This window comes from Phoca vitulina, unplaced genomic scaffold (assembly GCF_004348235.1).
Source record: "Phoca vitulina isolate PV1807 unplaced genomic scaffold, GSC_HSeal_1.0 scaffold7, whole genome shotgun sequence".
NCBI classification, from domain to species: Eukaryota; Metazoa; Chordata; class Mammalia; order Carnivora; family Phocidae; genus Phoca; species Phoca vitulina.
In genome coordinates, this window is record NW_022589710.1 from 68,663,608 (window position 1) to 68,680,771 (window position 17,164).

At 49.7% G+C, this 17,164-nt stretch overlaps 2 protein-coding genes across 2 annotated transcripts in view; one reads left to right on the plus strand and one right to left on the minus strand.

Moving 5' to 3' along the window:
• CINP (cyclin dependent kinase 2 interacting protein) overlaps positions 1 to 14,052 on the minus strand; it is a 21,489-nt gene extending 7,437 nt beyond the window's left edge. The window contains exons 1-3 of the mRNA XM_032405965.1: positions 13,962 to 14,052; positions 3,703 to 3,871; positions 1,070 to 1,196 (exon numbers count right to left, since the gene is read on the minus strand). Coding sequence (XP_032261856.1) covers positions 1,070 to 1,196; positions 3,703 to 3,871; positions 13,962 to 13,968 — 303 coding nt within the window. The 5' untranslated portion in view covers positions 13,969 to 14,052. The remainder of the gene's footprint in view (positions 1 to 1,069; positions 1,197 to 3,702; positions 3,872 to 13,961) is intronic.
• Positions 14,053 to 14,133: 81 nt separating this feature from the next.
• The window catches only part of TECPR2 (tectonin beta-propeller repeat containing 2), a 107,752-nt gene continuing 104,721 nt past the window's right edge, over positions 14,134 to 17,164 (plus strand). Inside the window, exon 1 of the mRNA XM_032405962.1 lies at positions 14,134 to 14,221. The gene's annotated coding sequence lies outside the window, so the exon portion shown is untranslated. The remainder of the gene's footprint in view (positions 14,222 to 17,164) is intronic.

The following is a 17,164-nucleotide window of genomic DNA, read 5'->3' on the forward strand; positions in this document are numbered from 1 at the left end:
GAGGGGGAGAGAGGGGGAGAGAGGGGGAGAGAGGGGGAGAGGCAGAAGGAGAGAGAGAATCTCAAGCAGACTCTGTACTGAGTGTGGAGGAGGACACGGGGCTCAATCCCATGACCCTGAGATCACAACCTGAGCCGAAACCAAGAGTTGGACGCTTAACCGACTGAGCCACCCAGGCTCCCCAAACAAAAATATTTGCCATAATAGAATGGGTTAATTTGGGAAAAAGAAAACAAAACAAGTGGGCAGTCTTCCATAACTGAGAACTTTGCCAATTTCAATCGCTTATCTGGCCTGTGCCCAGTCCCTGCTGGTCAGGAGCTCCGTGTGCAGCCCTCACCTGCCAGAGACACGGCCGCGAACGTGGAAACAAACGAAGAAAGCAGATCTCACATAGCCCACACGCCCAGAGCCAGCAAGACCCCGTGTGACCCGCCCATGACGACCATGATCGACCTTTTACCGCCCATCTGCACGTACCCACCGAACTTTGTCCCACATTCTCCTTACATAAACCTGCAAGTCTTTCCAGCACTTGGGAGACGGTCTTTGAGACGCTAGTCCGTGGTCCTCCCGGTGTCGGCCTCACTGAAATAAACTCCTTTCTTGTGTCCCCCCCACTCGTCTCTCTGCCTGTGGATTTTCTCAGCGGTGAGTGGCCGAGCCTGGTGTGTTTGGGACCCTGGAGCCAGGTGCTCGTGCACCCCTGTGCGCCGGCTACACCACCATTCACTTCTGTACCACGTGTGGTGTGCTACGTGGTGGAGCCGAGTGGTGATGAGACACGGTAGGGCCACAAAGCCCACAATATTTACCATGTGGAGCCCTCCGAAGGGGGTCAGATGGACCCAGACATCACATGGGGCAGAAAGAACAAAGGTCTAGGACAGCATCCCGGGGAGCATCGAGATTTAGGGGGCAAGTGGAGGAGGCCTAGGAGGGAAAGGCAAGTGTCCGGGGGAGAGCGTCTCCCACAGCGTGGACACCTGCCAGGCACCGAGAAAGTCCCAAGGACACCCCCAGGATTCGGTGACTGCGAGCACAGGTGGCCGGGGTCTCTGGATCTCACCAAAGCATCAAAGGTGTTCTGCAGCTCCTCACACAGCATCTCTAGCTCCTTGCTGTATTCCGGAAGCGTCTTGTCCGCATCTTCCCCGGAAGCCGGGCTGCTCTGTAACTCGGCCGCATCTTCGCTCCTGGACAAAATGGAGAAGAGTGCGAACCACGTACACTCCGAAAGGTGCCTCATCTCGTGAGGGCAGACCCTAGAAAGCGCCATCTCCACGCAACAGTGTCAGGCATTTGGCCCAGCTGTTATTTCACGGGGCTGTAACGTATGCTTACTTATTATTCACCAGCACGATGAACAGTCCACCAGCTCTGCACTGGGGGGAGTCGGCTGAAGGCAGCCCCGTGGCGTCCTTAGCCTAGGGCTCTGTGCTGGGGGTACAAAGATGAACGAGACATGACCATTTCCCCAGAGTTCACCGTCTGGGAATGGTTCGAAGCCTGTGGCCTGTGGGGCATGAAATTAATCTAGCGTGGTCACAACACTTCAGGGAAAAATTAAACATAAAAACAGAAGAGACAGTATCAGAGAGCTCCTTCTGCAGGCAGGCCAAGAACTGTCTCTTGCTGAGCGGGCCCTGGGAGGAAGAGGCAGCAGAGGGCCAGCGGCGGGACACGTGTGCCGGGAACGGGCCTGAGCCAGGGGAGAGCAGTGGAGACGCTCGACTCTGGCTTGCGGACAATGACAGAGAAACACAGAATTATGACTTTGAGAAATAAGAAACTATACATGCAGGAAAGTGCAGAGAATAATGAAGCAAACCTTCCAATCAGAATTGGCAACCGCTAACAGGTTTTCTGAGGACTCCTTTGTCTTTTTTAAAGAAATTGCTAAGGGCGGTGGGGTGCACCTGGGTGGCTCAGTCGATAAGCATCTGCCTTCCGCTCAGGTCATGATCCCAGGATCCTGGGATCGAGTCCCGCATTGGGACTCCCACCCAACACGCATCGGGCTCCCTGCTCACCGGGGAGTCTGCTTTTCTCTCCCCTTCCGTCCCTCTCCCAGCTGTGCGCGCACGCGCATGCGCTCTCTCTTTCTCACATCAATCAATCAATCAATCATCTTAAAAAAAAGAAATTGCTAAGGGGGAGCGCCTGGGTGGCTCAGTTGGTTGAGCGTTTGCCTTCGGCTCAGGTCATAATCCTGGGGTCCTGGGATTGAGTCCCACGTCAGGCTCCCTGCTCAGTGGGGAGTCTGCTTCTCCCTCTGCCTCTGCCCCCTCCCCAGCTTGTGCTCTCTCTCTCCTTCTCTCTCAAATAAATAAATAAATAAATAAATAAATCATCTTAAAAAAAAAGAAATTGCTAAGGAAAAATACCCTCCTCTGTCTCCTCTACTCTCCATCCTCCACCGGACTTCCGACACCTGGTCAGCACAGAAGGGGAGGGGGTTTCTGCACACCAGGCAATTCTCACAGCCTGCGGCCCTTCCCACAGTTAACTCTACCTGTTGGAGAGACCACCTGCCGGAGGTAGGCACACTACCTACTGGAGACAGACCGATCCCACAGGTCAACGCTCGGCCCCACAAGACCGGCCCTGCTCAACTCCGGACACTAACCGCAAGCCCAGGGTGTCAGCTGTGCTTCTGACCGACGGGCTGTGCATAAGACACTCCCACGAGCCACCCCCCTGGACTTGAAGGATTTGCTGGAGCAGCATACAGAACTCCGGAAAATGGTTTACTTACTAGCTTGCCGGTTTATTACAAAGGATATTAAAGGATATGAGAGAACAGCCAAATGAAGAGGTACATAGAGCAAGGTCCGGAAGGGTCTTGAGCACAGGGCCTTGGGTCCCTGTGGAGTTTGGGGGCCACCCTTCCAGCATGGAGAGCTATTACTGTTCACCAAACCAGAATCTCCCTAAACCCCAACCTTTTGGGTTTCTGTGGAGGCTTCATTATGTAGGCACGATTGATTAAATCATTGGCCACTGGTGTATCATTCAACCTCCAGCCCCTCTCCCCCTGCCTGAGAGGTGGGGTGAGGGGGTAGAGCTGAAAGTTCATGCTCTCTAATGCCCTGCTTGGTTCCCATGGGGCTTTCCAGAAGTCACCTCCTTAGCATGAACTCAGGGGTGGCTGGAAGGGACATGTTATGAATAACAGGACACTCCTTTCACCTGGATCATTCTGGGGGACAAAAGACCAAATATTAGAACAGAGGATGCTCCTATTGCTCTTATCCATTGGGAAGTCGGAGGGGTTTTAGGAGCTGTAGGCCAGGAACAGGGAGGGAAACCAAAGAGATAGTTCTTACTATCAATCACAACATCACAGAAACAAAGCACAACGTTGTGAAATCAAAGGCCTGCTGATCTCCCACCCAACACGCATCCATCCTAAAGGTGCGAGCTTCACGGCTGGGCCCGTGTCCTTCCAATCCATTTTCATAATTTCATGTACAGACATAACAATGAACGACAGGTAGCATAATTTTGTATTTAAAATGGACATACATATACAGTTTCTACTTGCATACATCATTTTACCACTTGCTCTTCTTAATATAACGTAATTCACGCATGTTGATAAAGACTACCATTCCCACCCTAAACGACTCCCAGGAGACTCGTGCCCGATCACTAAGGGTGCGGCGCTCAGAGCTCAAGGAGCTCTATACACATACTTACCATAACCTGGTTTTCAGGTTGGCAATATTATTTGCAGTAGCAAAACCTGTGTCGTTGAGGGCTTCCCATTTCAAGATTAAATTATGCCAATCAGCTGCATTGTCCTTAATTTTTCTTGCGCTGACAGATAAGACAGGTTTTCTGGGCGTTGTGCTTCCAAGAGGGTTTGCTGACAGGGAGTAAAAGAAACACAATGATTACAAATTTGTGAAAATAAATAAAAGGAACCTCATTTAAAATGGAGTTAGGAAGCCGTGAAAGGGCAGCTCTCACACACACACATGACTTGCACAACCAGCAGGAAGGAGGAAGATAAGCATTATTACAAGGGAGGACATTTTTCACATAGGAATTTCATTTACTGCTTTTAAGAAAAAGAAGATCCCTCCCTGTTCCAGCAACAATGCATCAACCACCACTTACAGCCAATGAGAAATCACTAACCTCAAACTCTTGTTCTTCTCCACAGAACATGTGTTCAACACCTCCCCACTTCCCCCTAAAACCTAATTAAAGCTGACCTTCCCTTTGTCTCTTCCGACTTGCCTACGATTCATCATAGCGAATTGTCCGGAATTGCAATTCCTTTGCGATTCCTGAATAAACTCATTTTTTACTTAGAGATGTTCTTTGCTCTGTTTATTTTATTTTTTTTAAAGATTTTACTTATTTATTTGAGAGATAGCGAGCAAGCAAGAGACCACAAGCAGGGGGAGTGGCAGAGGGAGAGGAAGAAGCAGGCTTCCTGCCAAGCAAGGAGCCTGATCCAGGGCTCAATCCCAGGACCCTGAAATCATGACCTGAGCCAAAGGCAGATGTTTAACCAACTGAGCCACCCAGGTGTCCCCTTAAGTTTCTTAAGACTTGTTTTGTGGCCTTGTTTTGTGATCTATCATGGAATATGTTTCATATGCCCTTGAAAAGAAGGTGTAACTGCTGTTTCTGGATGGAGTTTTCTGTATGTCTGTTAGGTCCAATTAATCCATAGTATTGTTCAAGGCCATCTGTTTCTTTCTTTCCTTTTTTTTTTTAAGGTTTTATTTATTTATTTGACAGAGAGAGAGAGAGCACAAGCAGGGGGAGCAGCAGAGGCAGAGGGAGAAGCAGGCTCCCTGCTGAGTAAGGAGCCCGATGCGAGACTCGATCCCAGGACCCTGGGATCATGACCTGAGCCGAAGGCAGATGCTTAACCGACTGAGCCACCTGGGTGCCCCTCTTTGCTCTGTTTAAAGTTTACATTACTTGGAGGTCAGAGTGGGATCCGAAGGAGAGGACCCCAGGGGATGACGACCCTCAGGCCTGAGCAAGGCGTCTGTGTGGAGCCTTCGTGCTCACCCCTTTGGAGGGTCTCTCAGATTTCGAGCCCTCCCTTTGGTGGAGCACCCGACTTTATTCAGGATCTGTTTAAAGTACTTGCTTATTTTCCGAACCTCAGATTTTGAGTAATGGGATTTTGACTCTCTACACTCTCTCAGGAGGGTCCTCCTTCTGGGACCCCATCCGGTTTTATGTTTAAAAGCTATGGTCCTGGGGCACCTGGGTGGCTCAGTCGGTTAAGTGTCTGCCTTTGGCTCAGGTCATGATCCCAGGGTCTTGGGATCAAGTCTCGCATAGGGCTCCCTGCTCAGTGGGGAGTCTGCTTCTCCCTCTGCACCTCCCCCTTCTCGTGCTCTCCCTCTCTCTCTCCCTCTCTCAAATAAATAAATAAAATCTTTAAAAGAAATAAATAAAAGATATTTTTAAAAAGCTATGGTCCCTCTCATGTGCATTATTATTTACTTACTCATTTGTATTCAAGTATATTAACATACAGTGTTATATTAGTTTCAGGTGTACAATATAGTGATTCAACACTTCCATACATGACCCAGTGCTCATCACAAATGCGCTCCTTAATCCCCATCACCTGTTCCCCCATCTCCCCACCACGTCCCCCCTGTAACCATCAATGTGTTCTCTGTAGTTAAGAGTTTTTTTGTTCCTTTTTTCTTTGTTTGTTTTGTTTCTTAAATTCCACATATGCATGAAATCATATGGTATTTATTTTTCTCTCACTGACTTATGAAGAACTTATACAACCCAACACCAAAAAAACAATAATCCAATTAAGAATGGACAGAGGACCTGAATAGGCATTTTTCCAAAGAAGACATACAGATGGCCAATAGACACATGAAGAGATGCTCAACATAACTGATCATCAGGGAAATGCAAATCAAAACTGATGTGGGAAACAAAGGCAAAAGAAAAATTATTAAATTTCCTTACTACTTATAGCCCACTGACAAGTCCTTAAAACAGGCAGAGAGACCTTCCTCCAGGAACTCAGCCACCTCAATGCTAATACCTCGCTAAGGGCAAAAGGCAACCTTAGCCTGACCCCTCCTCCCCCAGGATCCTGTAAGTCTACTTTAAATAAAAATTCCTGTAGAAATTTTCTTTATCTCTAAACCCAAGATACATGTTGGCAATCACCCCCCCAAGCATACGGCCTATGGTTATACATCTGAAGGGTCTCATGACTAAGGTTTTGTTTTTTGTGTTTCTTTTAAGATTTTATTTATTTATTTGACAGAGAGAGAAACAGCGAGAGAGAGAACACAAGCAGGGGGAGTGGGAGAGAGAGAAGCAGGCTTCCTGCTGAGCAGGGAGCCCGTGGGGCTCAATCCCAGGACCCTGGGATCATGACCTGAGCCGAAGGCAGACGCTTAACGACTGAGCCACCCAGGCGCCCCCCTCCTTTTTTTTTTACCCCCTCCCAACTTGAAAGTATATAACAGGCCACTCCTCACGACCCCAGTGCCTCTCTTTCTGCCCACGGGTCCTGTCCCCAGGCTTTAATAAAACCACCTTTTTGCACCAAAGATGTCTCAAGAATTCTTTCTTGGCCATTGGCTTCGAACCCTAATGACTTTCCTACATCAAAAACCACAATGAGATATCACCTCACATCTATCAGAATGGCTAGTATGGAAAATACAAGAGGGGCTCAGTCAGGTAAGCGTCTGCCTTTGGCTCAGGTCATGATCCTGGGGTCCTGGGATTGGCATCGGGCTCCCTGCTCAGCGGGGAGCCTGCTTCTCCCTCTCCCTCTGCCCCTCCCCCTGCTTGTGCTTGCTCTCTTTCTCTCTCTCAAATAAACAAATAAAAATTAAAAAAAGAGAAATAACAGGTGTTGACAAGGATGTGGAGAAAACGAATCCTCGTGAACTGTTGGTGGGAATGCATTTTGACTAAATGGACCAACTTAACCAAAGATGAGTTAAAATTTCAATGGCCATTATGGGGAACTCTTGACCTCCCCCCAAAAAAAAACTTTTCTCAGAACCTAATTAGAAAGCTCTGACTCTAAAATTAAACAGACTCCATTGAATGCCCAATTTAATGGGTACCTGGAGGCTTCTAAACAGATTCAGGACTCTCAAGTAGCCTCTTTATAAACCACTGATTTCAAATTAACAGAGCAGCAAACAATCAAAGGAAGACACAAATCTTCTGAGGCCTCTTGCTCCCCTCCTGTCCTCTTGGTCTCAGGGTGCCCAACAGCCATCTTACGCAAAGCACACAGCCACCATCCCCTTGCCCTCCCGCACAACCCCCACCTCCTTTATACCCTGAACTTCCTCATTCAATCCTCTCTGGCTGTCCTTCCCTTCCTCTCCCAAACCCATTAAAACCTGCCCCATTAAAGTCAGACCCTCCGAGGATCCAAATGCCAAACCCCTAATTTGTCATGTGCCCTGGACTAAGGGTGAATTAGGACCTATAGTCAAAGACTCTCCCAAAGTGAGATTTGGGACTCTCAGATTTGCTGAGGATCCTTAGATCCTCATAGATTTGCTGAGTAATTTAAGATGGTGATTCAAACTTATCAACTGGGTTTCTCAGATTCACATCCGCTATTACATATGCTTGCTGTCCAGGGCCAGTCCGAGCACTGGATGAACTCTGCCGCTCGGATAATCCTGGTGAGAGAGGACGTCAAGGGCCTCCATTCTGACCTCAGTCAGTACTTCCTACATGACTAAGTTCTTCTTTTCAGCTTATCTCTTAACACAAGAAAGAGCCAACTGGCAAAGCCTCCCGTGAGGGGAACCGAAACCACCCCCCCAAGCAACAAGGACTGCCCCAAGCCAGCAAGACCCCTCAGGACTGAGCCCAGGACAATGAGACTGGACCTTCGCTGCCCCTGCACGCACCCACCCACCTTCAGTCTACATTCTCCTTACATAAACCTGGAAGGATCTTCAGCACTTGGGAGATGGTCTTTGAGACACTAGTCCGTGGTCCTCCCGGTGTCAGCCTCGCTGAAATAAACTCCTTTCTTGTGTCCTCACCACTCACCTCTCTGCCTGTGGATTTTCTCTGTGATGAATGATCAAGCCTGGTGTGTTTGGGACCCCGGAACCAGGTGCTTGTGCACCCTTGTGCGCCGGCTACATGGAGGGATCTCTAGAACCACAGATGGGGTACTATCCCCTGTCTCGCTATATGATCAAGCTCCTGCAGGCACTAAATGACTTTACCAGACAATTCCTAGGGCTTTCCCACAACCTGCTGAACACACTATGAATCAGGCTTGTACCCAGAAACCCAAAAACCCATGCATGATTATTATAGTTGGCTCCAAGTTACTGTGGGGATTTTTTTGTTTTTGTTTTTATTTTTTTAGAGAGAGAGAATCTTAAGCAGGCTCCACCTTAGCATGAACCCAATGCAGGGCTTGATCTCATGACCCTGAGATCATGACCAGAGTCAAAATCAAGAGTTGGATGCTTAACCAACTGAGCCACCCAGGTGCCTCTCCAAATTGTTTTTAAAGAAAATTCTGGTCTTCCTTTAAACGCTGAATCTACTTGGATAGCCTTGAACTCTGTGTTTATTACTGGGCGGATCTTCCAGCTCATTATTGGGTGGATCTTCTAGTTAAAAGGACCAGATGAGGGACACCTGGGTGGCTCAGTTGGTTAAGCGTCGGCCTTCCGCTCAGGTCATGATCTCAGGGTCCTGGGATGGAGCCCTGCATCGGGCTCCCTGCTCAGCAAGGGGTCTGCTTCTCCCTCTTTCTCTACCCCTCCTCCCGCTAGTGCGCTCTCTCTCTCTCTCTCTCTCGTGCTTACTCACCCTCTCTCTCTCAAATAAATAAATCAAATCTTAAAAAAAAAAAAAGGAAAGCTTAATAAATCCCCCTGCCCTTGGCCATCCCAATGATCAACTTCCCTTTTATATATGAAAAGGAAGGGAATTCCCTGGAGTTACTCACCCCAAACACGGGGATCACCATCAACCCTATAGGGCATTACAGCCAACAACAGGCCATGTGGCACCAGGCACCTTGCCTCAGAGCCATTCTTGCCACCACCCTTCTGGCTAAGGGCAGCGAGGAGATAGTCCTGGGACCCCTGTAGCCATCCCCGTGCCCCATGCAGTAGAAGCCCTCCTGAACACCCACCACCCTCCAGCCAGTCGTCTCTCTCCTACGAAATCCTCTTTCTAACAACCCCTCCCAGAACTCCTTGTCGCGGCAGTCACCTCCCTGCTCATGCCTGACTCTGACAGATCACCTCCTGACTCCCTCCCACGATGACTTACATCCTTTGGATGGTGCTGACTTCTCATGGTTCCCTGATGGTTTTTATGTGAGAGGTAGAAATGGCGAATGTTGTGCTGGATACGCACTTGCAACTCCCTCCGAAGTAACTGAGTGATACCTGTACCTTTGGCTACTTCACCCCAACAGGCTGAGCCGTACGCCCTCACGTGGCGGGCACGTCCGCCAAGCGCACGACTGCCAACATTTACACTGACAGCCGATATGCCTTAGGAGTGGCTCACAATTCTGTAATGTTATGGCAACAATGTGGCTTCCGAATTTTAGCAGGGAGAAAATTTTAAATGGGTCTTATGTCCGAAATTTATTAGGTGCTATACTCCTATCAGCTGCTCTGGCTATTATTATTATTATTTTTATTAGAGAGAGAGAGCATGAAGGGCCCGCGTTGGGCTCCATGTTGGGTGTGGAGCCTGCTTGAGATTCTCTCCTCCCTCCCCGCGGCTTGTATGCACACGCGCACGCATTCCCTCTCTCTAAAAGAAGAAGAAGAAGAAGAAAGAGAGGGCGAAGTAAGAGTCTCTGGCAGGACTGGACTCCTGCAGGGTTCGATCTCATGACCTGGAGAGCATGACCTGAGCTGAAACCAAGAGTTGGATGCCCAACTGACTGAGCCATCCACACGACCCTCACCCTCTCTTGGAAAGACAGTGCCCCAATTGCAATTCCCAATCCCCCACAAAAGGAGGAAAGCTTTCTGACTATTGGACCTGTCACCAGAAGCTCTGATCTATTCACAATGTCGGAGACCCCTTGGTCTTACCTTTAACCAATTTCTTTGTAGTCCCAAATGCCACTGTAGATGACACCTGCAAGCCTATAGGTGTTACCTATCCAGTTAGGCTATTATGACTGGCATTCCCATACTTGTTTCAGCCTTTCCCTAGTTGTAACCATACTAGCTTAGTTAAATCCCTCCATCTTTGCCATTGTACAATCCCACATTCTTTTCCTTATGTAAGTGTGATCTGTCTCTCTGCACCCAAGGCAAATACAAACAAGTTTATGCCTCTTTGCAAAGTTTCTAGAAAAGACCCTTTAATGAAGGAATGGCCTCTCACAGGATGTCATCCCAACTCCTCCAATCCCTGGCTTGAAAAGGCCAATCAGGAAATTCCAGCTAATAAATCTATCAATAACCAGACCTTAGCTGGAGTCCCCCGTGCACCACCTGGTTTCATTTTTGTTTACAGGGGACAGCATTTCCCATGGGCATAGGAATGCTTAGACAGTTGGCAGCTTGGAAGTCAATGTTTATTGTTTATTGTTAACTTTCATCACAAACCAGAGGCCTCCGCCAGCCTGCCCCATTAGGCCTCCACGGCTCTCTTAACCAGGAACTTCAGGGGGCATACATGACTCCTGGTTTACCTCTGTAGGGAGGCTTTTCCCCTCGGGTCGGAGTAAGTGCCAGTGAACACATGATCAGAAATCTCTCCCTAACATTAGGAGAGGTAGGTGACTCCACAGCCAAAGCAAGACAGCCCAACAACGACCACGTGACTTGTTGGCTAAAGGAGTTTTGGACAGGGGCGCCTGGGTGCCGCAGTCAGTTAAGTACCTGCCTTCTGCTCAGCTCATGATCTCAGGGTCCTGGGATCGAGCCCCGTGTCCTGTCAGGCTCCCTGCTCAGCGGGGATCCTGCTTCTCTCTCTGCCCCTCCCTCCTGCTCTGCTCTCTCTCTCTCTCAAATAAATAAATAAAATCTAAAGAAATAAATAAATAAAGGAGTTTTGGACAATCTACTTGCTGGACAAGGAGGCATTTGTGCGGTAGCAAATACCACCTGTTGCACCTGGATAAATACCTCTGGAGAAACAGAAACCCACTTACACAAGATCAGGGAACAAGAGCACTAACGACAACGAATTTCACCTAATGACCCCTAGTCTTTTGATCTATTTAGCTGGTTACCTTCAGGTTTGAGCTCCTGGTTTAGAACTGTCATACTGGATTTGTCATATTATTTTTAATTCTGCCTTTTTTAAAAAAAAAAGATTTTATTTATTTATTTGAGAGAGAGAGAGAGGAGAGAGCACAAGCAGGGAGAGCAGCAGAGGGAGGGGGAGCAGCAGAGGGAGAGGGCGAAGCAGGCTCCCCGCGGAGCAGGGAGCCCGATGCGTTACTCGATCCCAGGACCCTGAGATCATGACCTGAGCCGAAGGCAGACGCTTAACGACTGAGCCACCCAGGCGCCCCAAGATAGAGATTTTAGATGCTAAGTGCTGAGGTCTCCCTCCTACCCTTTCTTGTCATTCACACGTGGCCTCAGTGGTTTCCAGTCATTACACACTTTCCCTGTGACACGGGACAGGACAACCAGGAAAGTGGACAAAGCCACTAAATGCAGAAGACCTGACTCTTGATAAAGTGATGTTTTTGAGCAAAGACCTTGATCACAAGGGGGAAATGTGAAAATAAAAGAAACCTCATTTAAGCATGGAGTCGGGCAGAGGGGGTTGCTCACACGCACACCACTTGTAGCCGGCACGACCAGCAGCAGTAAAGAAGGTCAGAATGATCTCAACAAGGGAGGACATACTTCACATGGGAATTTTCTCTCCTGCTTTTAAGAAAAGGAAGGAAGAGCCCCAGCAATAATGCACTAACCACCTCCTATAGCCAATGGAGAAACCACTGTGCAAAAACCACTACAACCTTGAACTCTTGTTCTTCTCCGATACACTTTTGTTTACAACAACTCTCCCCACTTTCCTCCTAAAACCTAAGGAAAGCTGACCTTCCCTTTGTCTCTTCCAACTTGCCAGAATTCACCATAGCTTGCCTGTCCCAAATTTGCTCTGTTTAAAGTTAACAAATTTATGGTCTTAGTTGGAGAGCAAATATATATATATATATAAAATTATACATATATATATACATATATTTCTTCTATCAGAAACAGCCAGATGGAAGAGATGCATAGAGCAAGGTATGTGGAAAGGGGTATGGAGTCTCCATGCTCTCTGAGCACACCACTCTCCTCAAATCTCCATGTGTTCACCAAACTGGAGCTCCCCAAATCCCATCCTTCTGGGCTTTTATGGAGACTTCATTACACAGGCTTGGTTGATTAAATCACTGGGCACTGCCCATTGATTCAACCTCCAGCCCCTCTTCCCTGGGGGCATGGGGGAGGTAGGTGGGACTGAAAGTTCCAACCCTTTAATCACATGATTGGTGTGTGTGCACGTGGGAACCAGCCCCCATCCAAAGGTTACCTAGGGGCTTCCCAAAAGTTACTTCATCAACCTAACAAAAGACACCTTGCTCACTCTCACATTTCGGAAATACCAAGGGTTTTACCTCTCTGCCAAGAACAGGACAAAGACCTAATATTTACTTCTTATTATAAACCACAATCACAGCCTGTTATGTAAGTCCTGTTTACCACTTCTCCAGCTTCTCCCAGCTTGCTCTCTATGCCTTACGGCTAGCTCTGTACAAGTTCTGACTTTGATCTAGAATATTTCTCCCGTCCATGTATGTCCCCGCTCACTTGGCTAACTCCTAGTATCCTTTAAGGCTCTGCTTATTTAAATATCCCTTCACTCTTTACTTACACAACTCACCAACAATATGCCAGGCATGGGGGATCAAGTGACTGAATGAGACATACCAGGACCATTTTCATGGAATTTACTTTCCAAAGAGGAAGTGGATAATAGACAACCAGATGACCATGATCCATTTAGATCGTGGTAAGTGCCATGTGGAAAAGAAAATGGGGTCTTGTGTTAGAGTGAACCCCAGAAGAGATGTCATTTAGGCCAGAACCTGAATGATGAGAGGTCAGTAGCATGGGGCCTAGTGCGAGAATGAGCTTGGTGAGTCTGAAAAACTAAGCAAGACCAGTATGTCTATGATGAGGGACAGAAGCCCGGAAGACTGACCTTTAGCCTCCAAAGTTCCAACAAGGATCAAGTATGTGCTGGTTGCTACATTCTTAAAGGGTCTCATGACTGCCTGTAAATCTCCGATAGTTAATACTGAACTGAACGATAAGCACCAGAGGAATCTTGCGAAAGTAGTTTTCGGAGTAGAAGTTCAGAGAAACATTGACGATATAATACTCCCTGCACGTCTCCTCCCTCTTGACCAGTAAGCTTCATACAGCAAAGACCACCAGCTTCATACAGCAGAAATGCAGCCCTTTCTGCCCACGGGTCCTGTCCCCACGCTACTCAAGCGAGCTGACCCACATACAGCACCCGGGACACTACCTGGCACACAGTGAGCACTCGCTGAACGACAGCTTTTATTACAGGCGAAAAGCTCTGTGCGGGTATCCTGAGGGAAATTCAGGGAAAGGTTCTGGGAGGAGCTGGGCATGCAAGGCGTGGCACCCCATGTACGCCGCTAATTGTCATTGTTTACAATGACAATTACAATTTGGGGGTCCGGATCTGCTGACACTCCTCTCCCTACAAGTAGTTCTGCGCGGGAAAAAAACCGAGGCTCGGCCAAACTGCCGGGATCCCGGGCCGACCGCCGAGCAGGCGCGAGGCCCGCGGGCTGGCCTGGGCCAAGGCAGGGACCCCCATTCAGGCCGGGACGTTCCGGGCCTCCGGGCCTCCCGCCCAACCCGCAGGCCGAGCCGGGACTCTCCCAGCCTCCCCGCCCCGGGGCCCCGAGCCGCCGCACGCACCTGCCATGCGTCCGCCGATATCCCGGGAAGGAGCCCGAGGCCCCGCCCACGCCCGCCGGAAGCGCGCTGGCGTCTCTTCCGCGCCGCTCGGCTGGCCGGCCGCCACTTGTGGCTCCGCCGCTCTAGCCCCCGGCCGTCGCTCAGCGGTGTCGGCCCGGTTGCCCGGGGAACGGGCTCCCGGCAGTCCCCGCGGCCCGGAGTCCGTCCCCGCCTCCTCCGGCCGGGCCGGGCCGACGAGTCCGGAGGGGCCGCCGCGGGAGGTGAGTCCGGCGACGCCGCCGTCGGCCCCGCTGCCCCCGCCGTCCGGCCCGCGCCCCTTTCCCGGCCTCCCTGCCGCCGCTCACATCGCCCCCGGGCCGCCCTTCCCTGACCTCGGCGCCTCAGGCTCGCACCGCCCGTCTCGTCCCCGTTCCCAGCCCCCGCGTCGCCCGCGCCGGGTGGCCGAGCCCGAATGCCGGAGCCCTGAGGTGCCTGGCAGAAGCCCGCGGGCGGCCGGGGGCGGCGGTGGTCGCCCACGCGTCCTCGGCCCCGCTGGCCCGCGACGCCATCCCCGGCCCTCGCTCCTCCCACTGCGCGCGCTCCCTCCCCTCCGCCGCACCCTCGGCCCTCATCCCTCGGCCGTCATCCCTCATCCCTCTGCTCTCATCCCTCGGCCCTCGGCCCCCGCGGCTCCAAGCGCCGGCGTCTCATGATTGACTTTGCGTTGCGTCCCCCGACCCTGCCAGTCCGGTCCCTTCCTCCGCGCACCCGCTGCTGGCACAGACCTTGGCACGTACCCAGTAGGTGCTCAGGAGGTGTTCGTTAAATGGATAAGTGAAGGACTCCTCCCTCAGTGCTGCGTTAGGGCCTGGGACGCAGAATAGGTACCAGCGGAGTACCCTGGAGTCAGACCCGGATTCGGGTCACAGCACTTGCCCCTTCCTAGCTGTGTGCTCGCGGCGAGTGGTAGCACCTCGCTGCGCTGCGGTTTCATCATCGGTACAAGGAGATGATAATGGTTTCTGCCTCTGTGTTGGTGGGAGGATCAAATGGGTCAGTGCTGTAAAGTGCTGAGCACGGCGCCTGGCACCTGATGGGTTTCAGTGAGGAGTAGCCCCTACTGCAGTCACCCACATGCCCTACTTCCACTTCTCTTCCCCGCTCTTTGTTCTTCCGCACTGTCTTGCTGAGACTCAGGAATCTTACTCTGTTCTGTTCCTTCTTTTCCATCTGTTGGCAGAATGTGGGGTCCCAGCCTGGGCGCACACTTGCTTTATCTGCTGGAGTGAGGAGTTGCACTTGGGGTTGACTCCCTTCTTGTAAACCCAGCATGGGCAGACTCTGGGAGTAAAGCCATGAATCTTGTAGTCGCCATTGTCTCCTGGTCTTCTGAGCTTCAAGGCTTTTTGTACTCTCTCACGCTAGCAAAGTGCACCTTGATAAGCCTCTGACCTTAAGGGTTTTTGATACATCCCGTGTTCGTTCATTCACCAGGTATTATTTGGAGTCTCTTGTATGTCAGCCACATACCGGGTTCTAGGGATGCTGTGGTCCCAGTCCCTGCCCTCAGGGAGCTTTCTAATCGGAGAACCAGCCTGTGCAGGTATAGGGGATGTTCTACCTGAGTTTTCAGGACTGGCGTTGAGACTGTGGTGGGGAAGATGGGATAAGGATAGTCCTGAAGGGGTGACTAGCAGGTAGCTTTCTTAGGTTTAAGTTATTTTGTAGACACATTGTCTTTTTCAATAGAAGATTGACTTCTACTGGATTTGTTTTCCAGTTTTCTCCTAGAAAGGTAACACTTAGAAGTTTGAGGAAGGCTATTTTTTATATATATATATATATGGCTTCTGTATAGTTTGGACAAAATGGCTACTGGAACTTGGGAAAAAAAGGAAGGAAACAGCATCAGGAAGAGCAGTTGATTGAACTTGGAAAGATCAGGTAACAGTTATACATATAATGAATACAAGCTTTGGTGTCAAGCACGGAGAGGTTTCTAGATACAGCAAAGCATAAGGAGCTTGGTAGAATAAGGAGGGAGTAGTCTGCAAACTGCTGAGGTAGAAGTGAGCAATTGTTCAAAGTGTGTGTTCAGTTTAAATGAATATATTGTTTGGGCCTGGGCTTAAGAGACCAGTGAATTTTTGCATGATGGTGGATGTAACTGAGGTAGAGTGGTCTTATATTTGGGGTTGTCATCCTTGGGGAATCCTGGCATAGTGTTTTGAGAGCTTAATTTAACAATAGTTGTTGAGTGCTGATTGTATCATACACTGTTGGTCTTTGGAAGCACCACAAGAAATACAGACTGGAAGGATATGCGTGAAGACTACGAAGAGTCCATTAGAGAAGCTAAAAAACAAATGATAGGCTGCCGTGTGATAATGAGGTGCTGAATGTTCTCTGAAAGCAGAGAAAGACCAACTAAGTGTCAGAGGGAGTCTGCCAAGGTTTCCTAGGGGAGAACTAGTTCTTACAGTGTGTGTGGGGGGGGGCGGGAAGGGAGGAGGGGGTCTTTGCAAAGACATACAGGTCATAGCATGTTCAGGGACTGTGGCAGGAAGCCCATTTCGGCAGGAGTGTGGAAGGAAGAGTGGCCTGGCATCAAGCTAGATACAGACCATTTGTTTTTCTAAAGATTTGTTTATTTATTTGAGAGAGAGGGAGAGGGAGAGTGCAGGGGAGGGGCAAAGGAGAGAGAGTCTCAAGTAGACTCCACGCTGAGCCCAGAGCCCGACACGGGGCTCAATCTCACCACCCCAAGATCATGACCCGAGCCGCAATCAAGGGTTGGATGATTAACTGACTGCCACCCAGGTGCCCCCAGACCATTTTTTAAAAAATGTTCTCCTTCCATGCTTTCATCTGGCTAGCCAGCCAACAGGTATGGCAGCAGGGAATTGACAGAATTTCATCTGGAAGATAAATGACTTCTTCAGTCTCATTTTGCTCAGCTGCAAGATTTTAACACTTAAAAGAATGATAGATGTGGGACACCTGGGTAGCTCAGTAAGTTAAGCGCCTGCCTTCGGCTCGGGTCATGATCCCAGGGTCCTGGGAGCCCCGCATTGGGCTCCTTGCTCGGCGAGAGGCCTGCTTCTCCCTCTGCTTGCTGCTCCCCTTCCTTGTGCTCTCTCTCTTTCTCTCTCTCTGTCAAATAAATAAATAACATCTTTTTTTTTTTTTTTAAAGATTTTTATTTATTTGACAGAGAGAGAGAA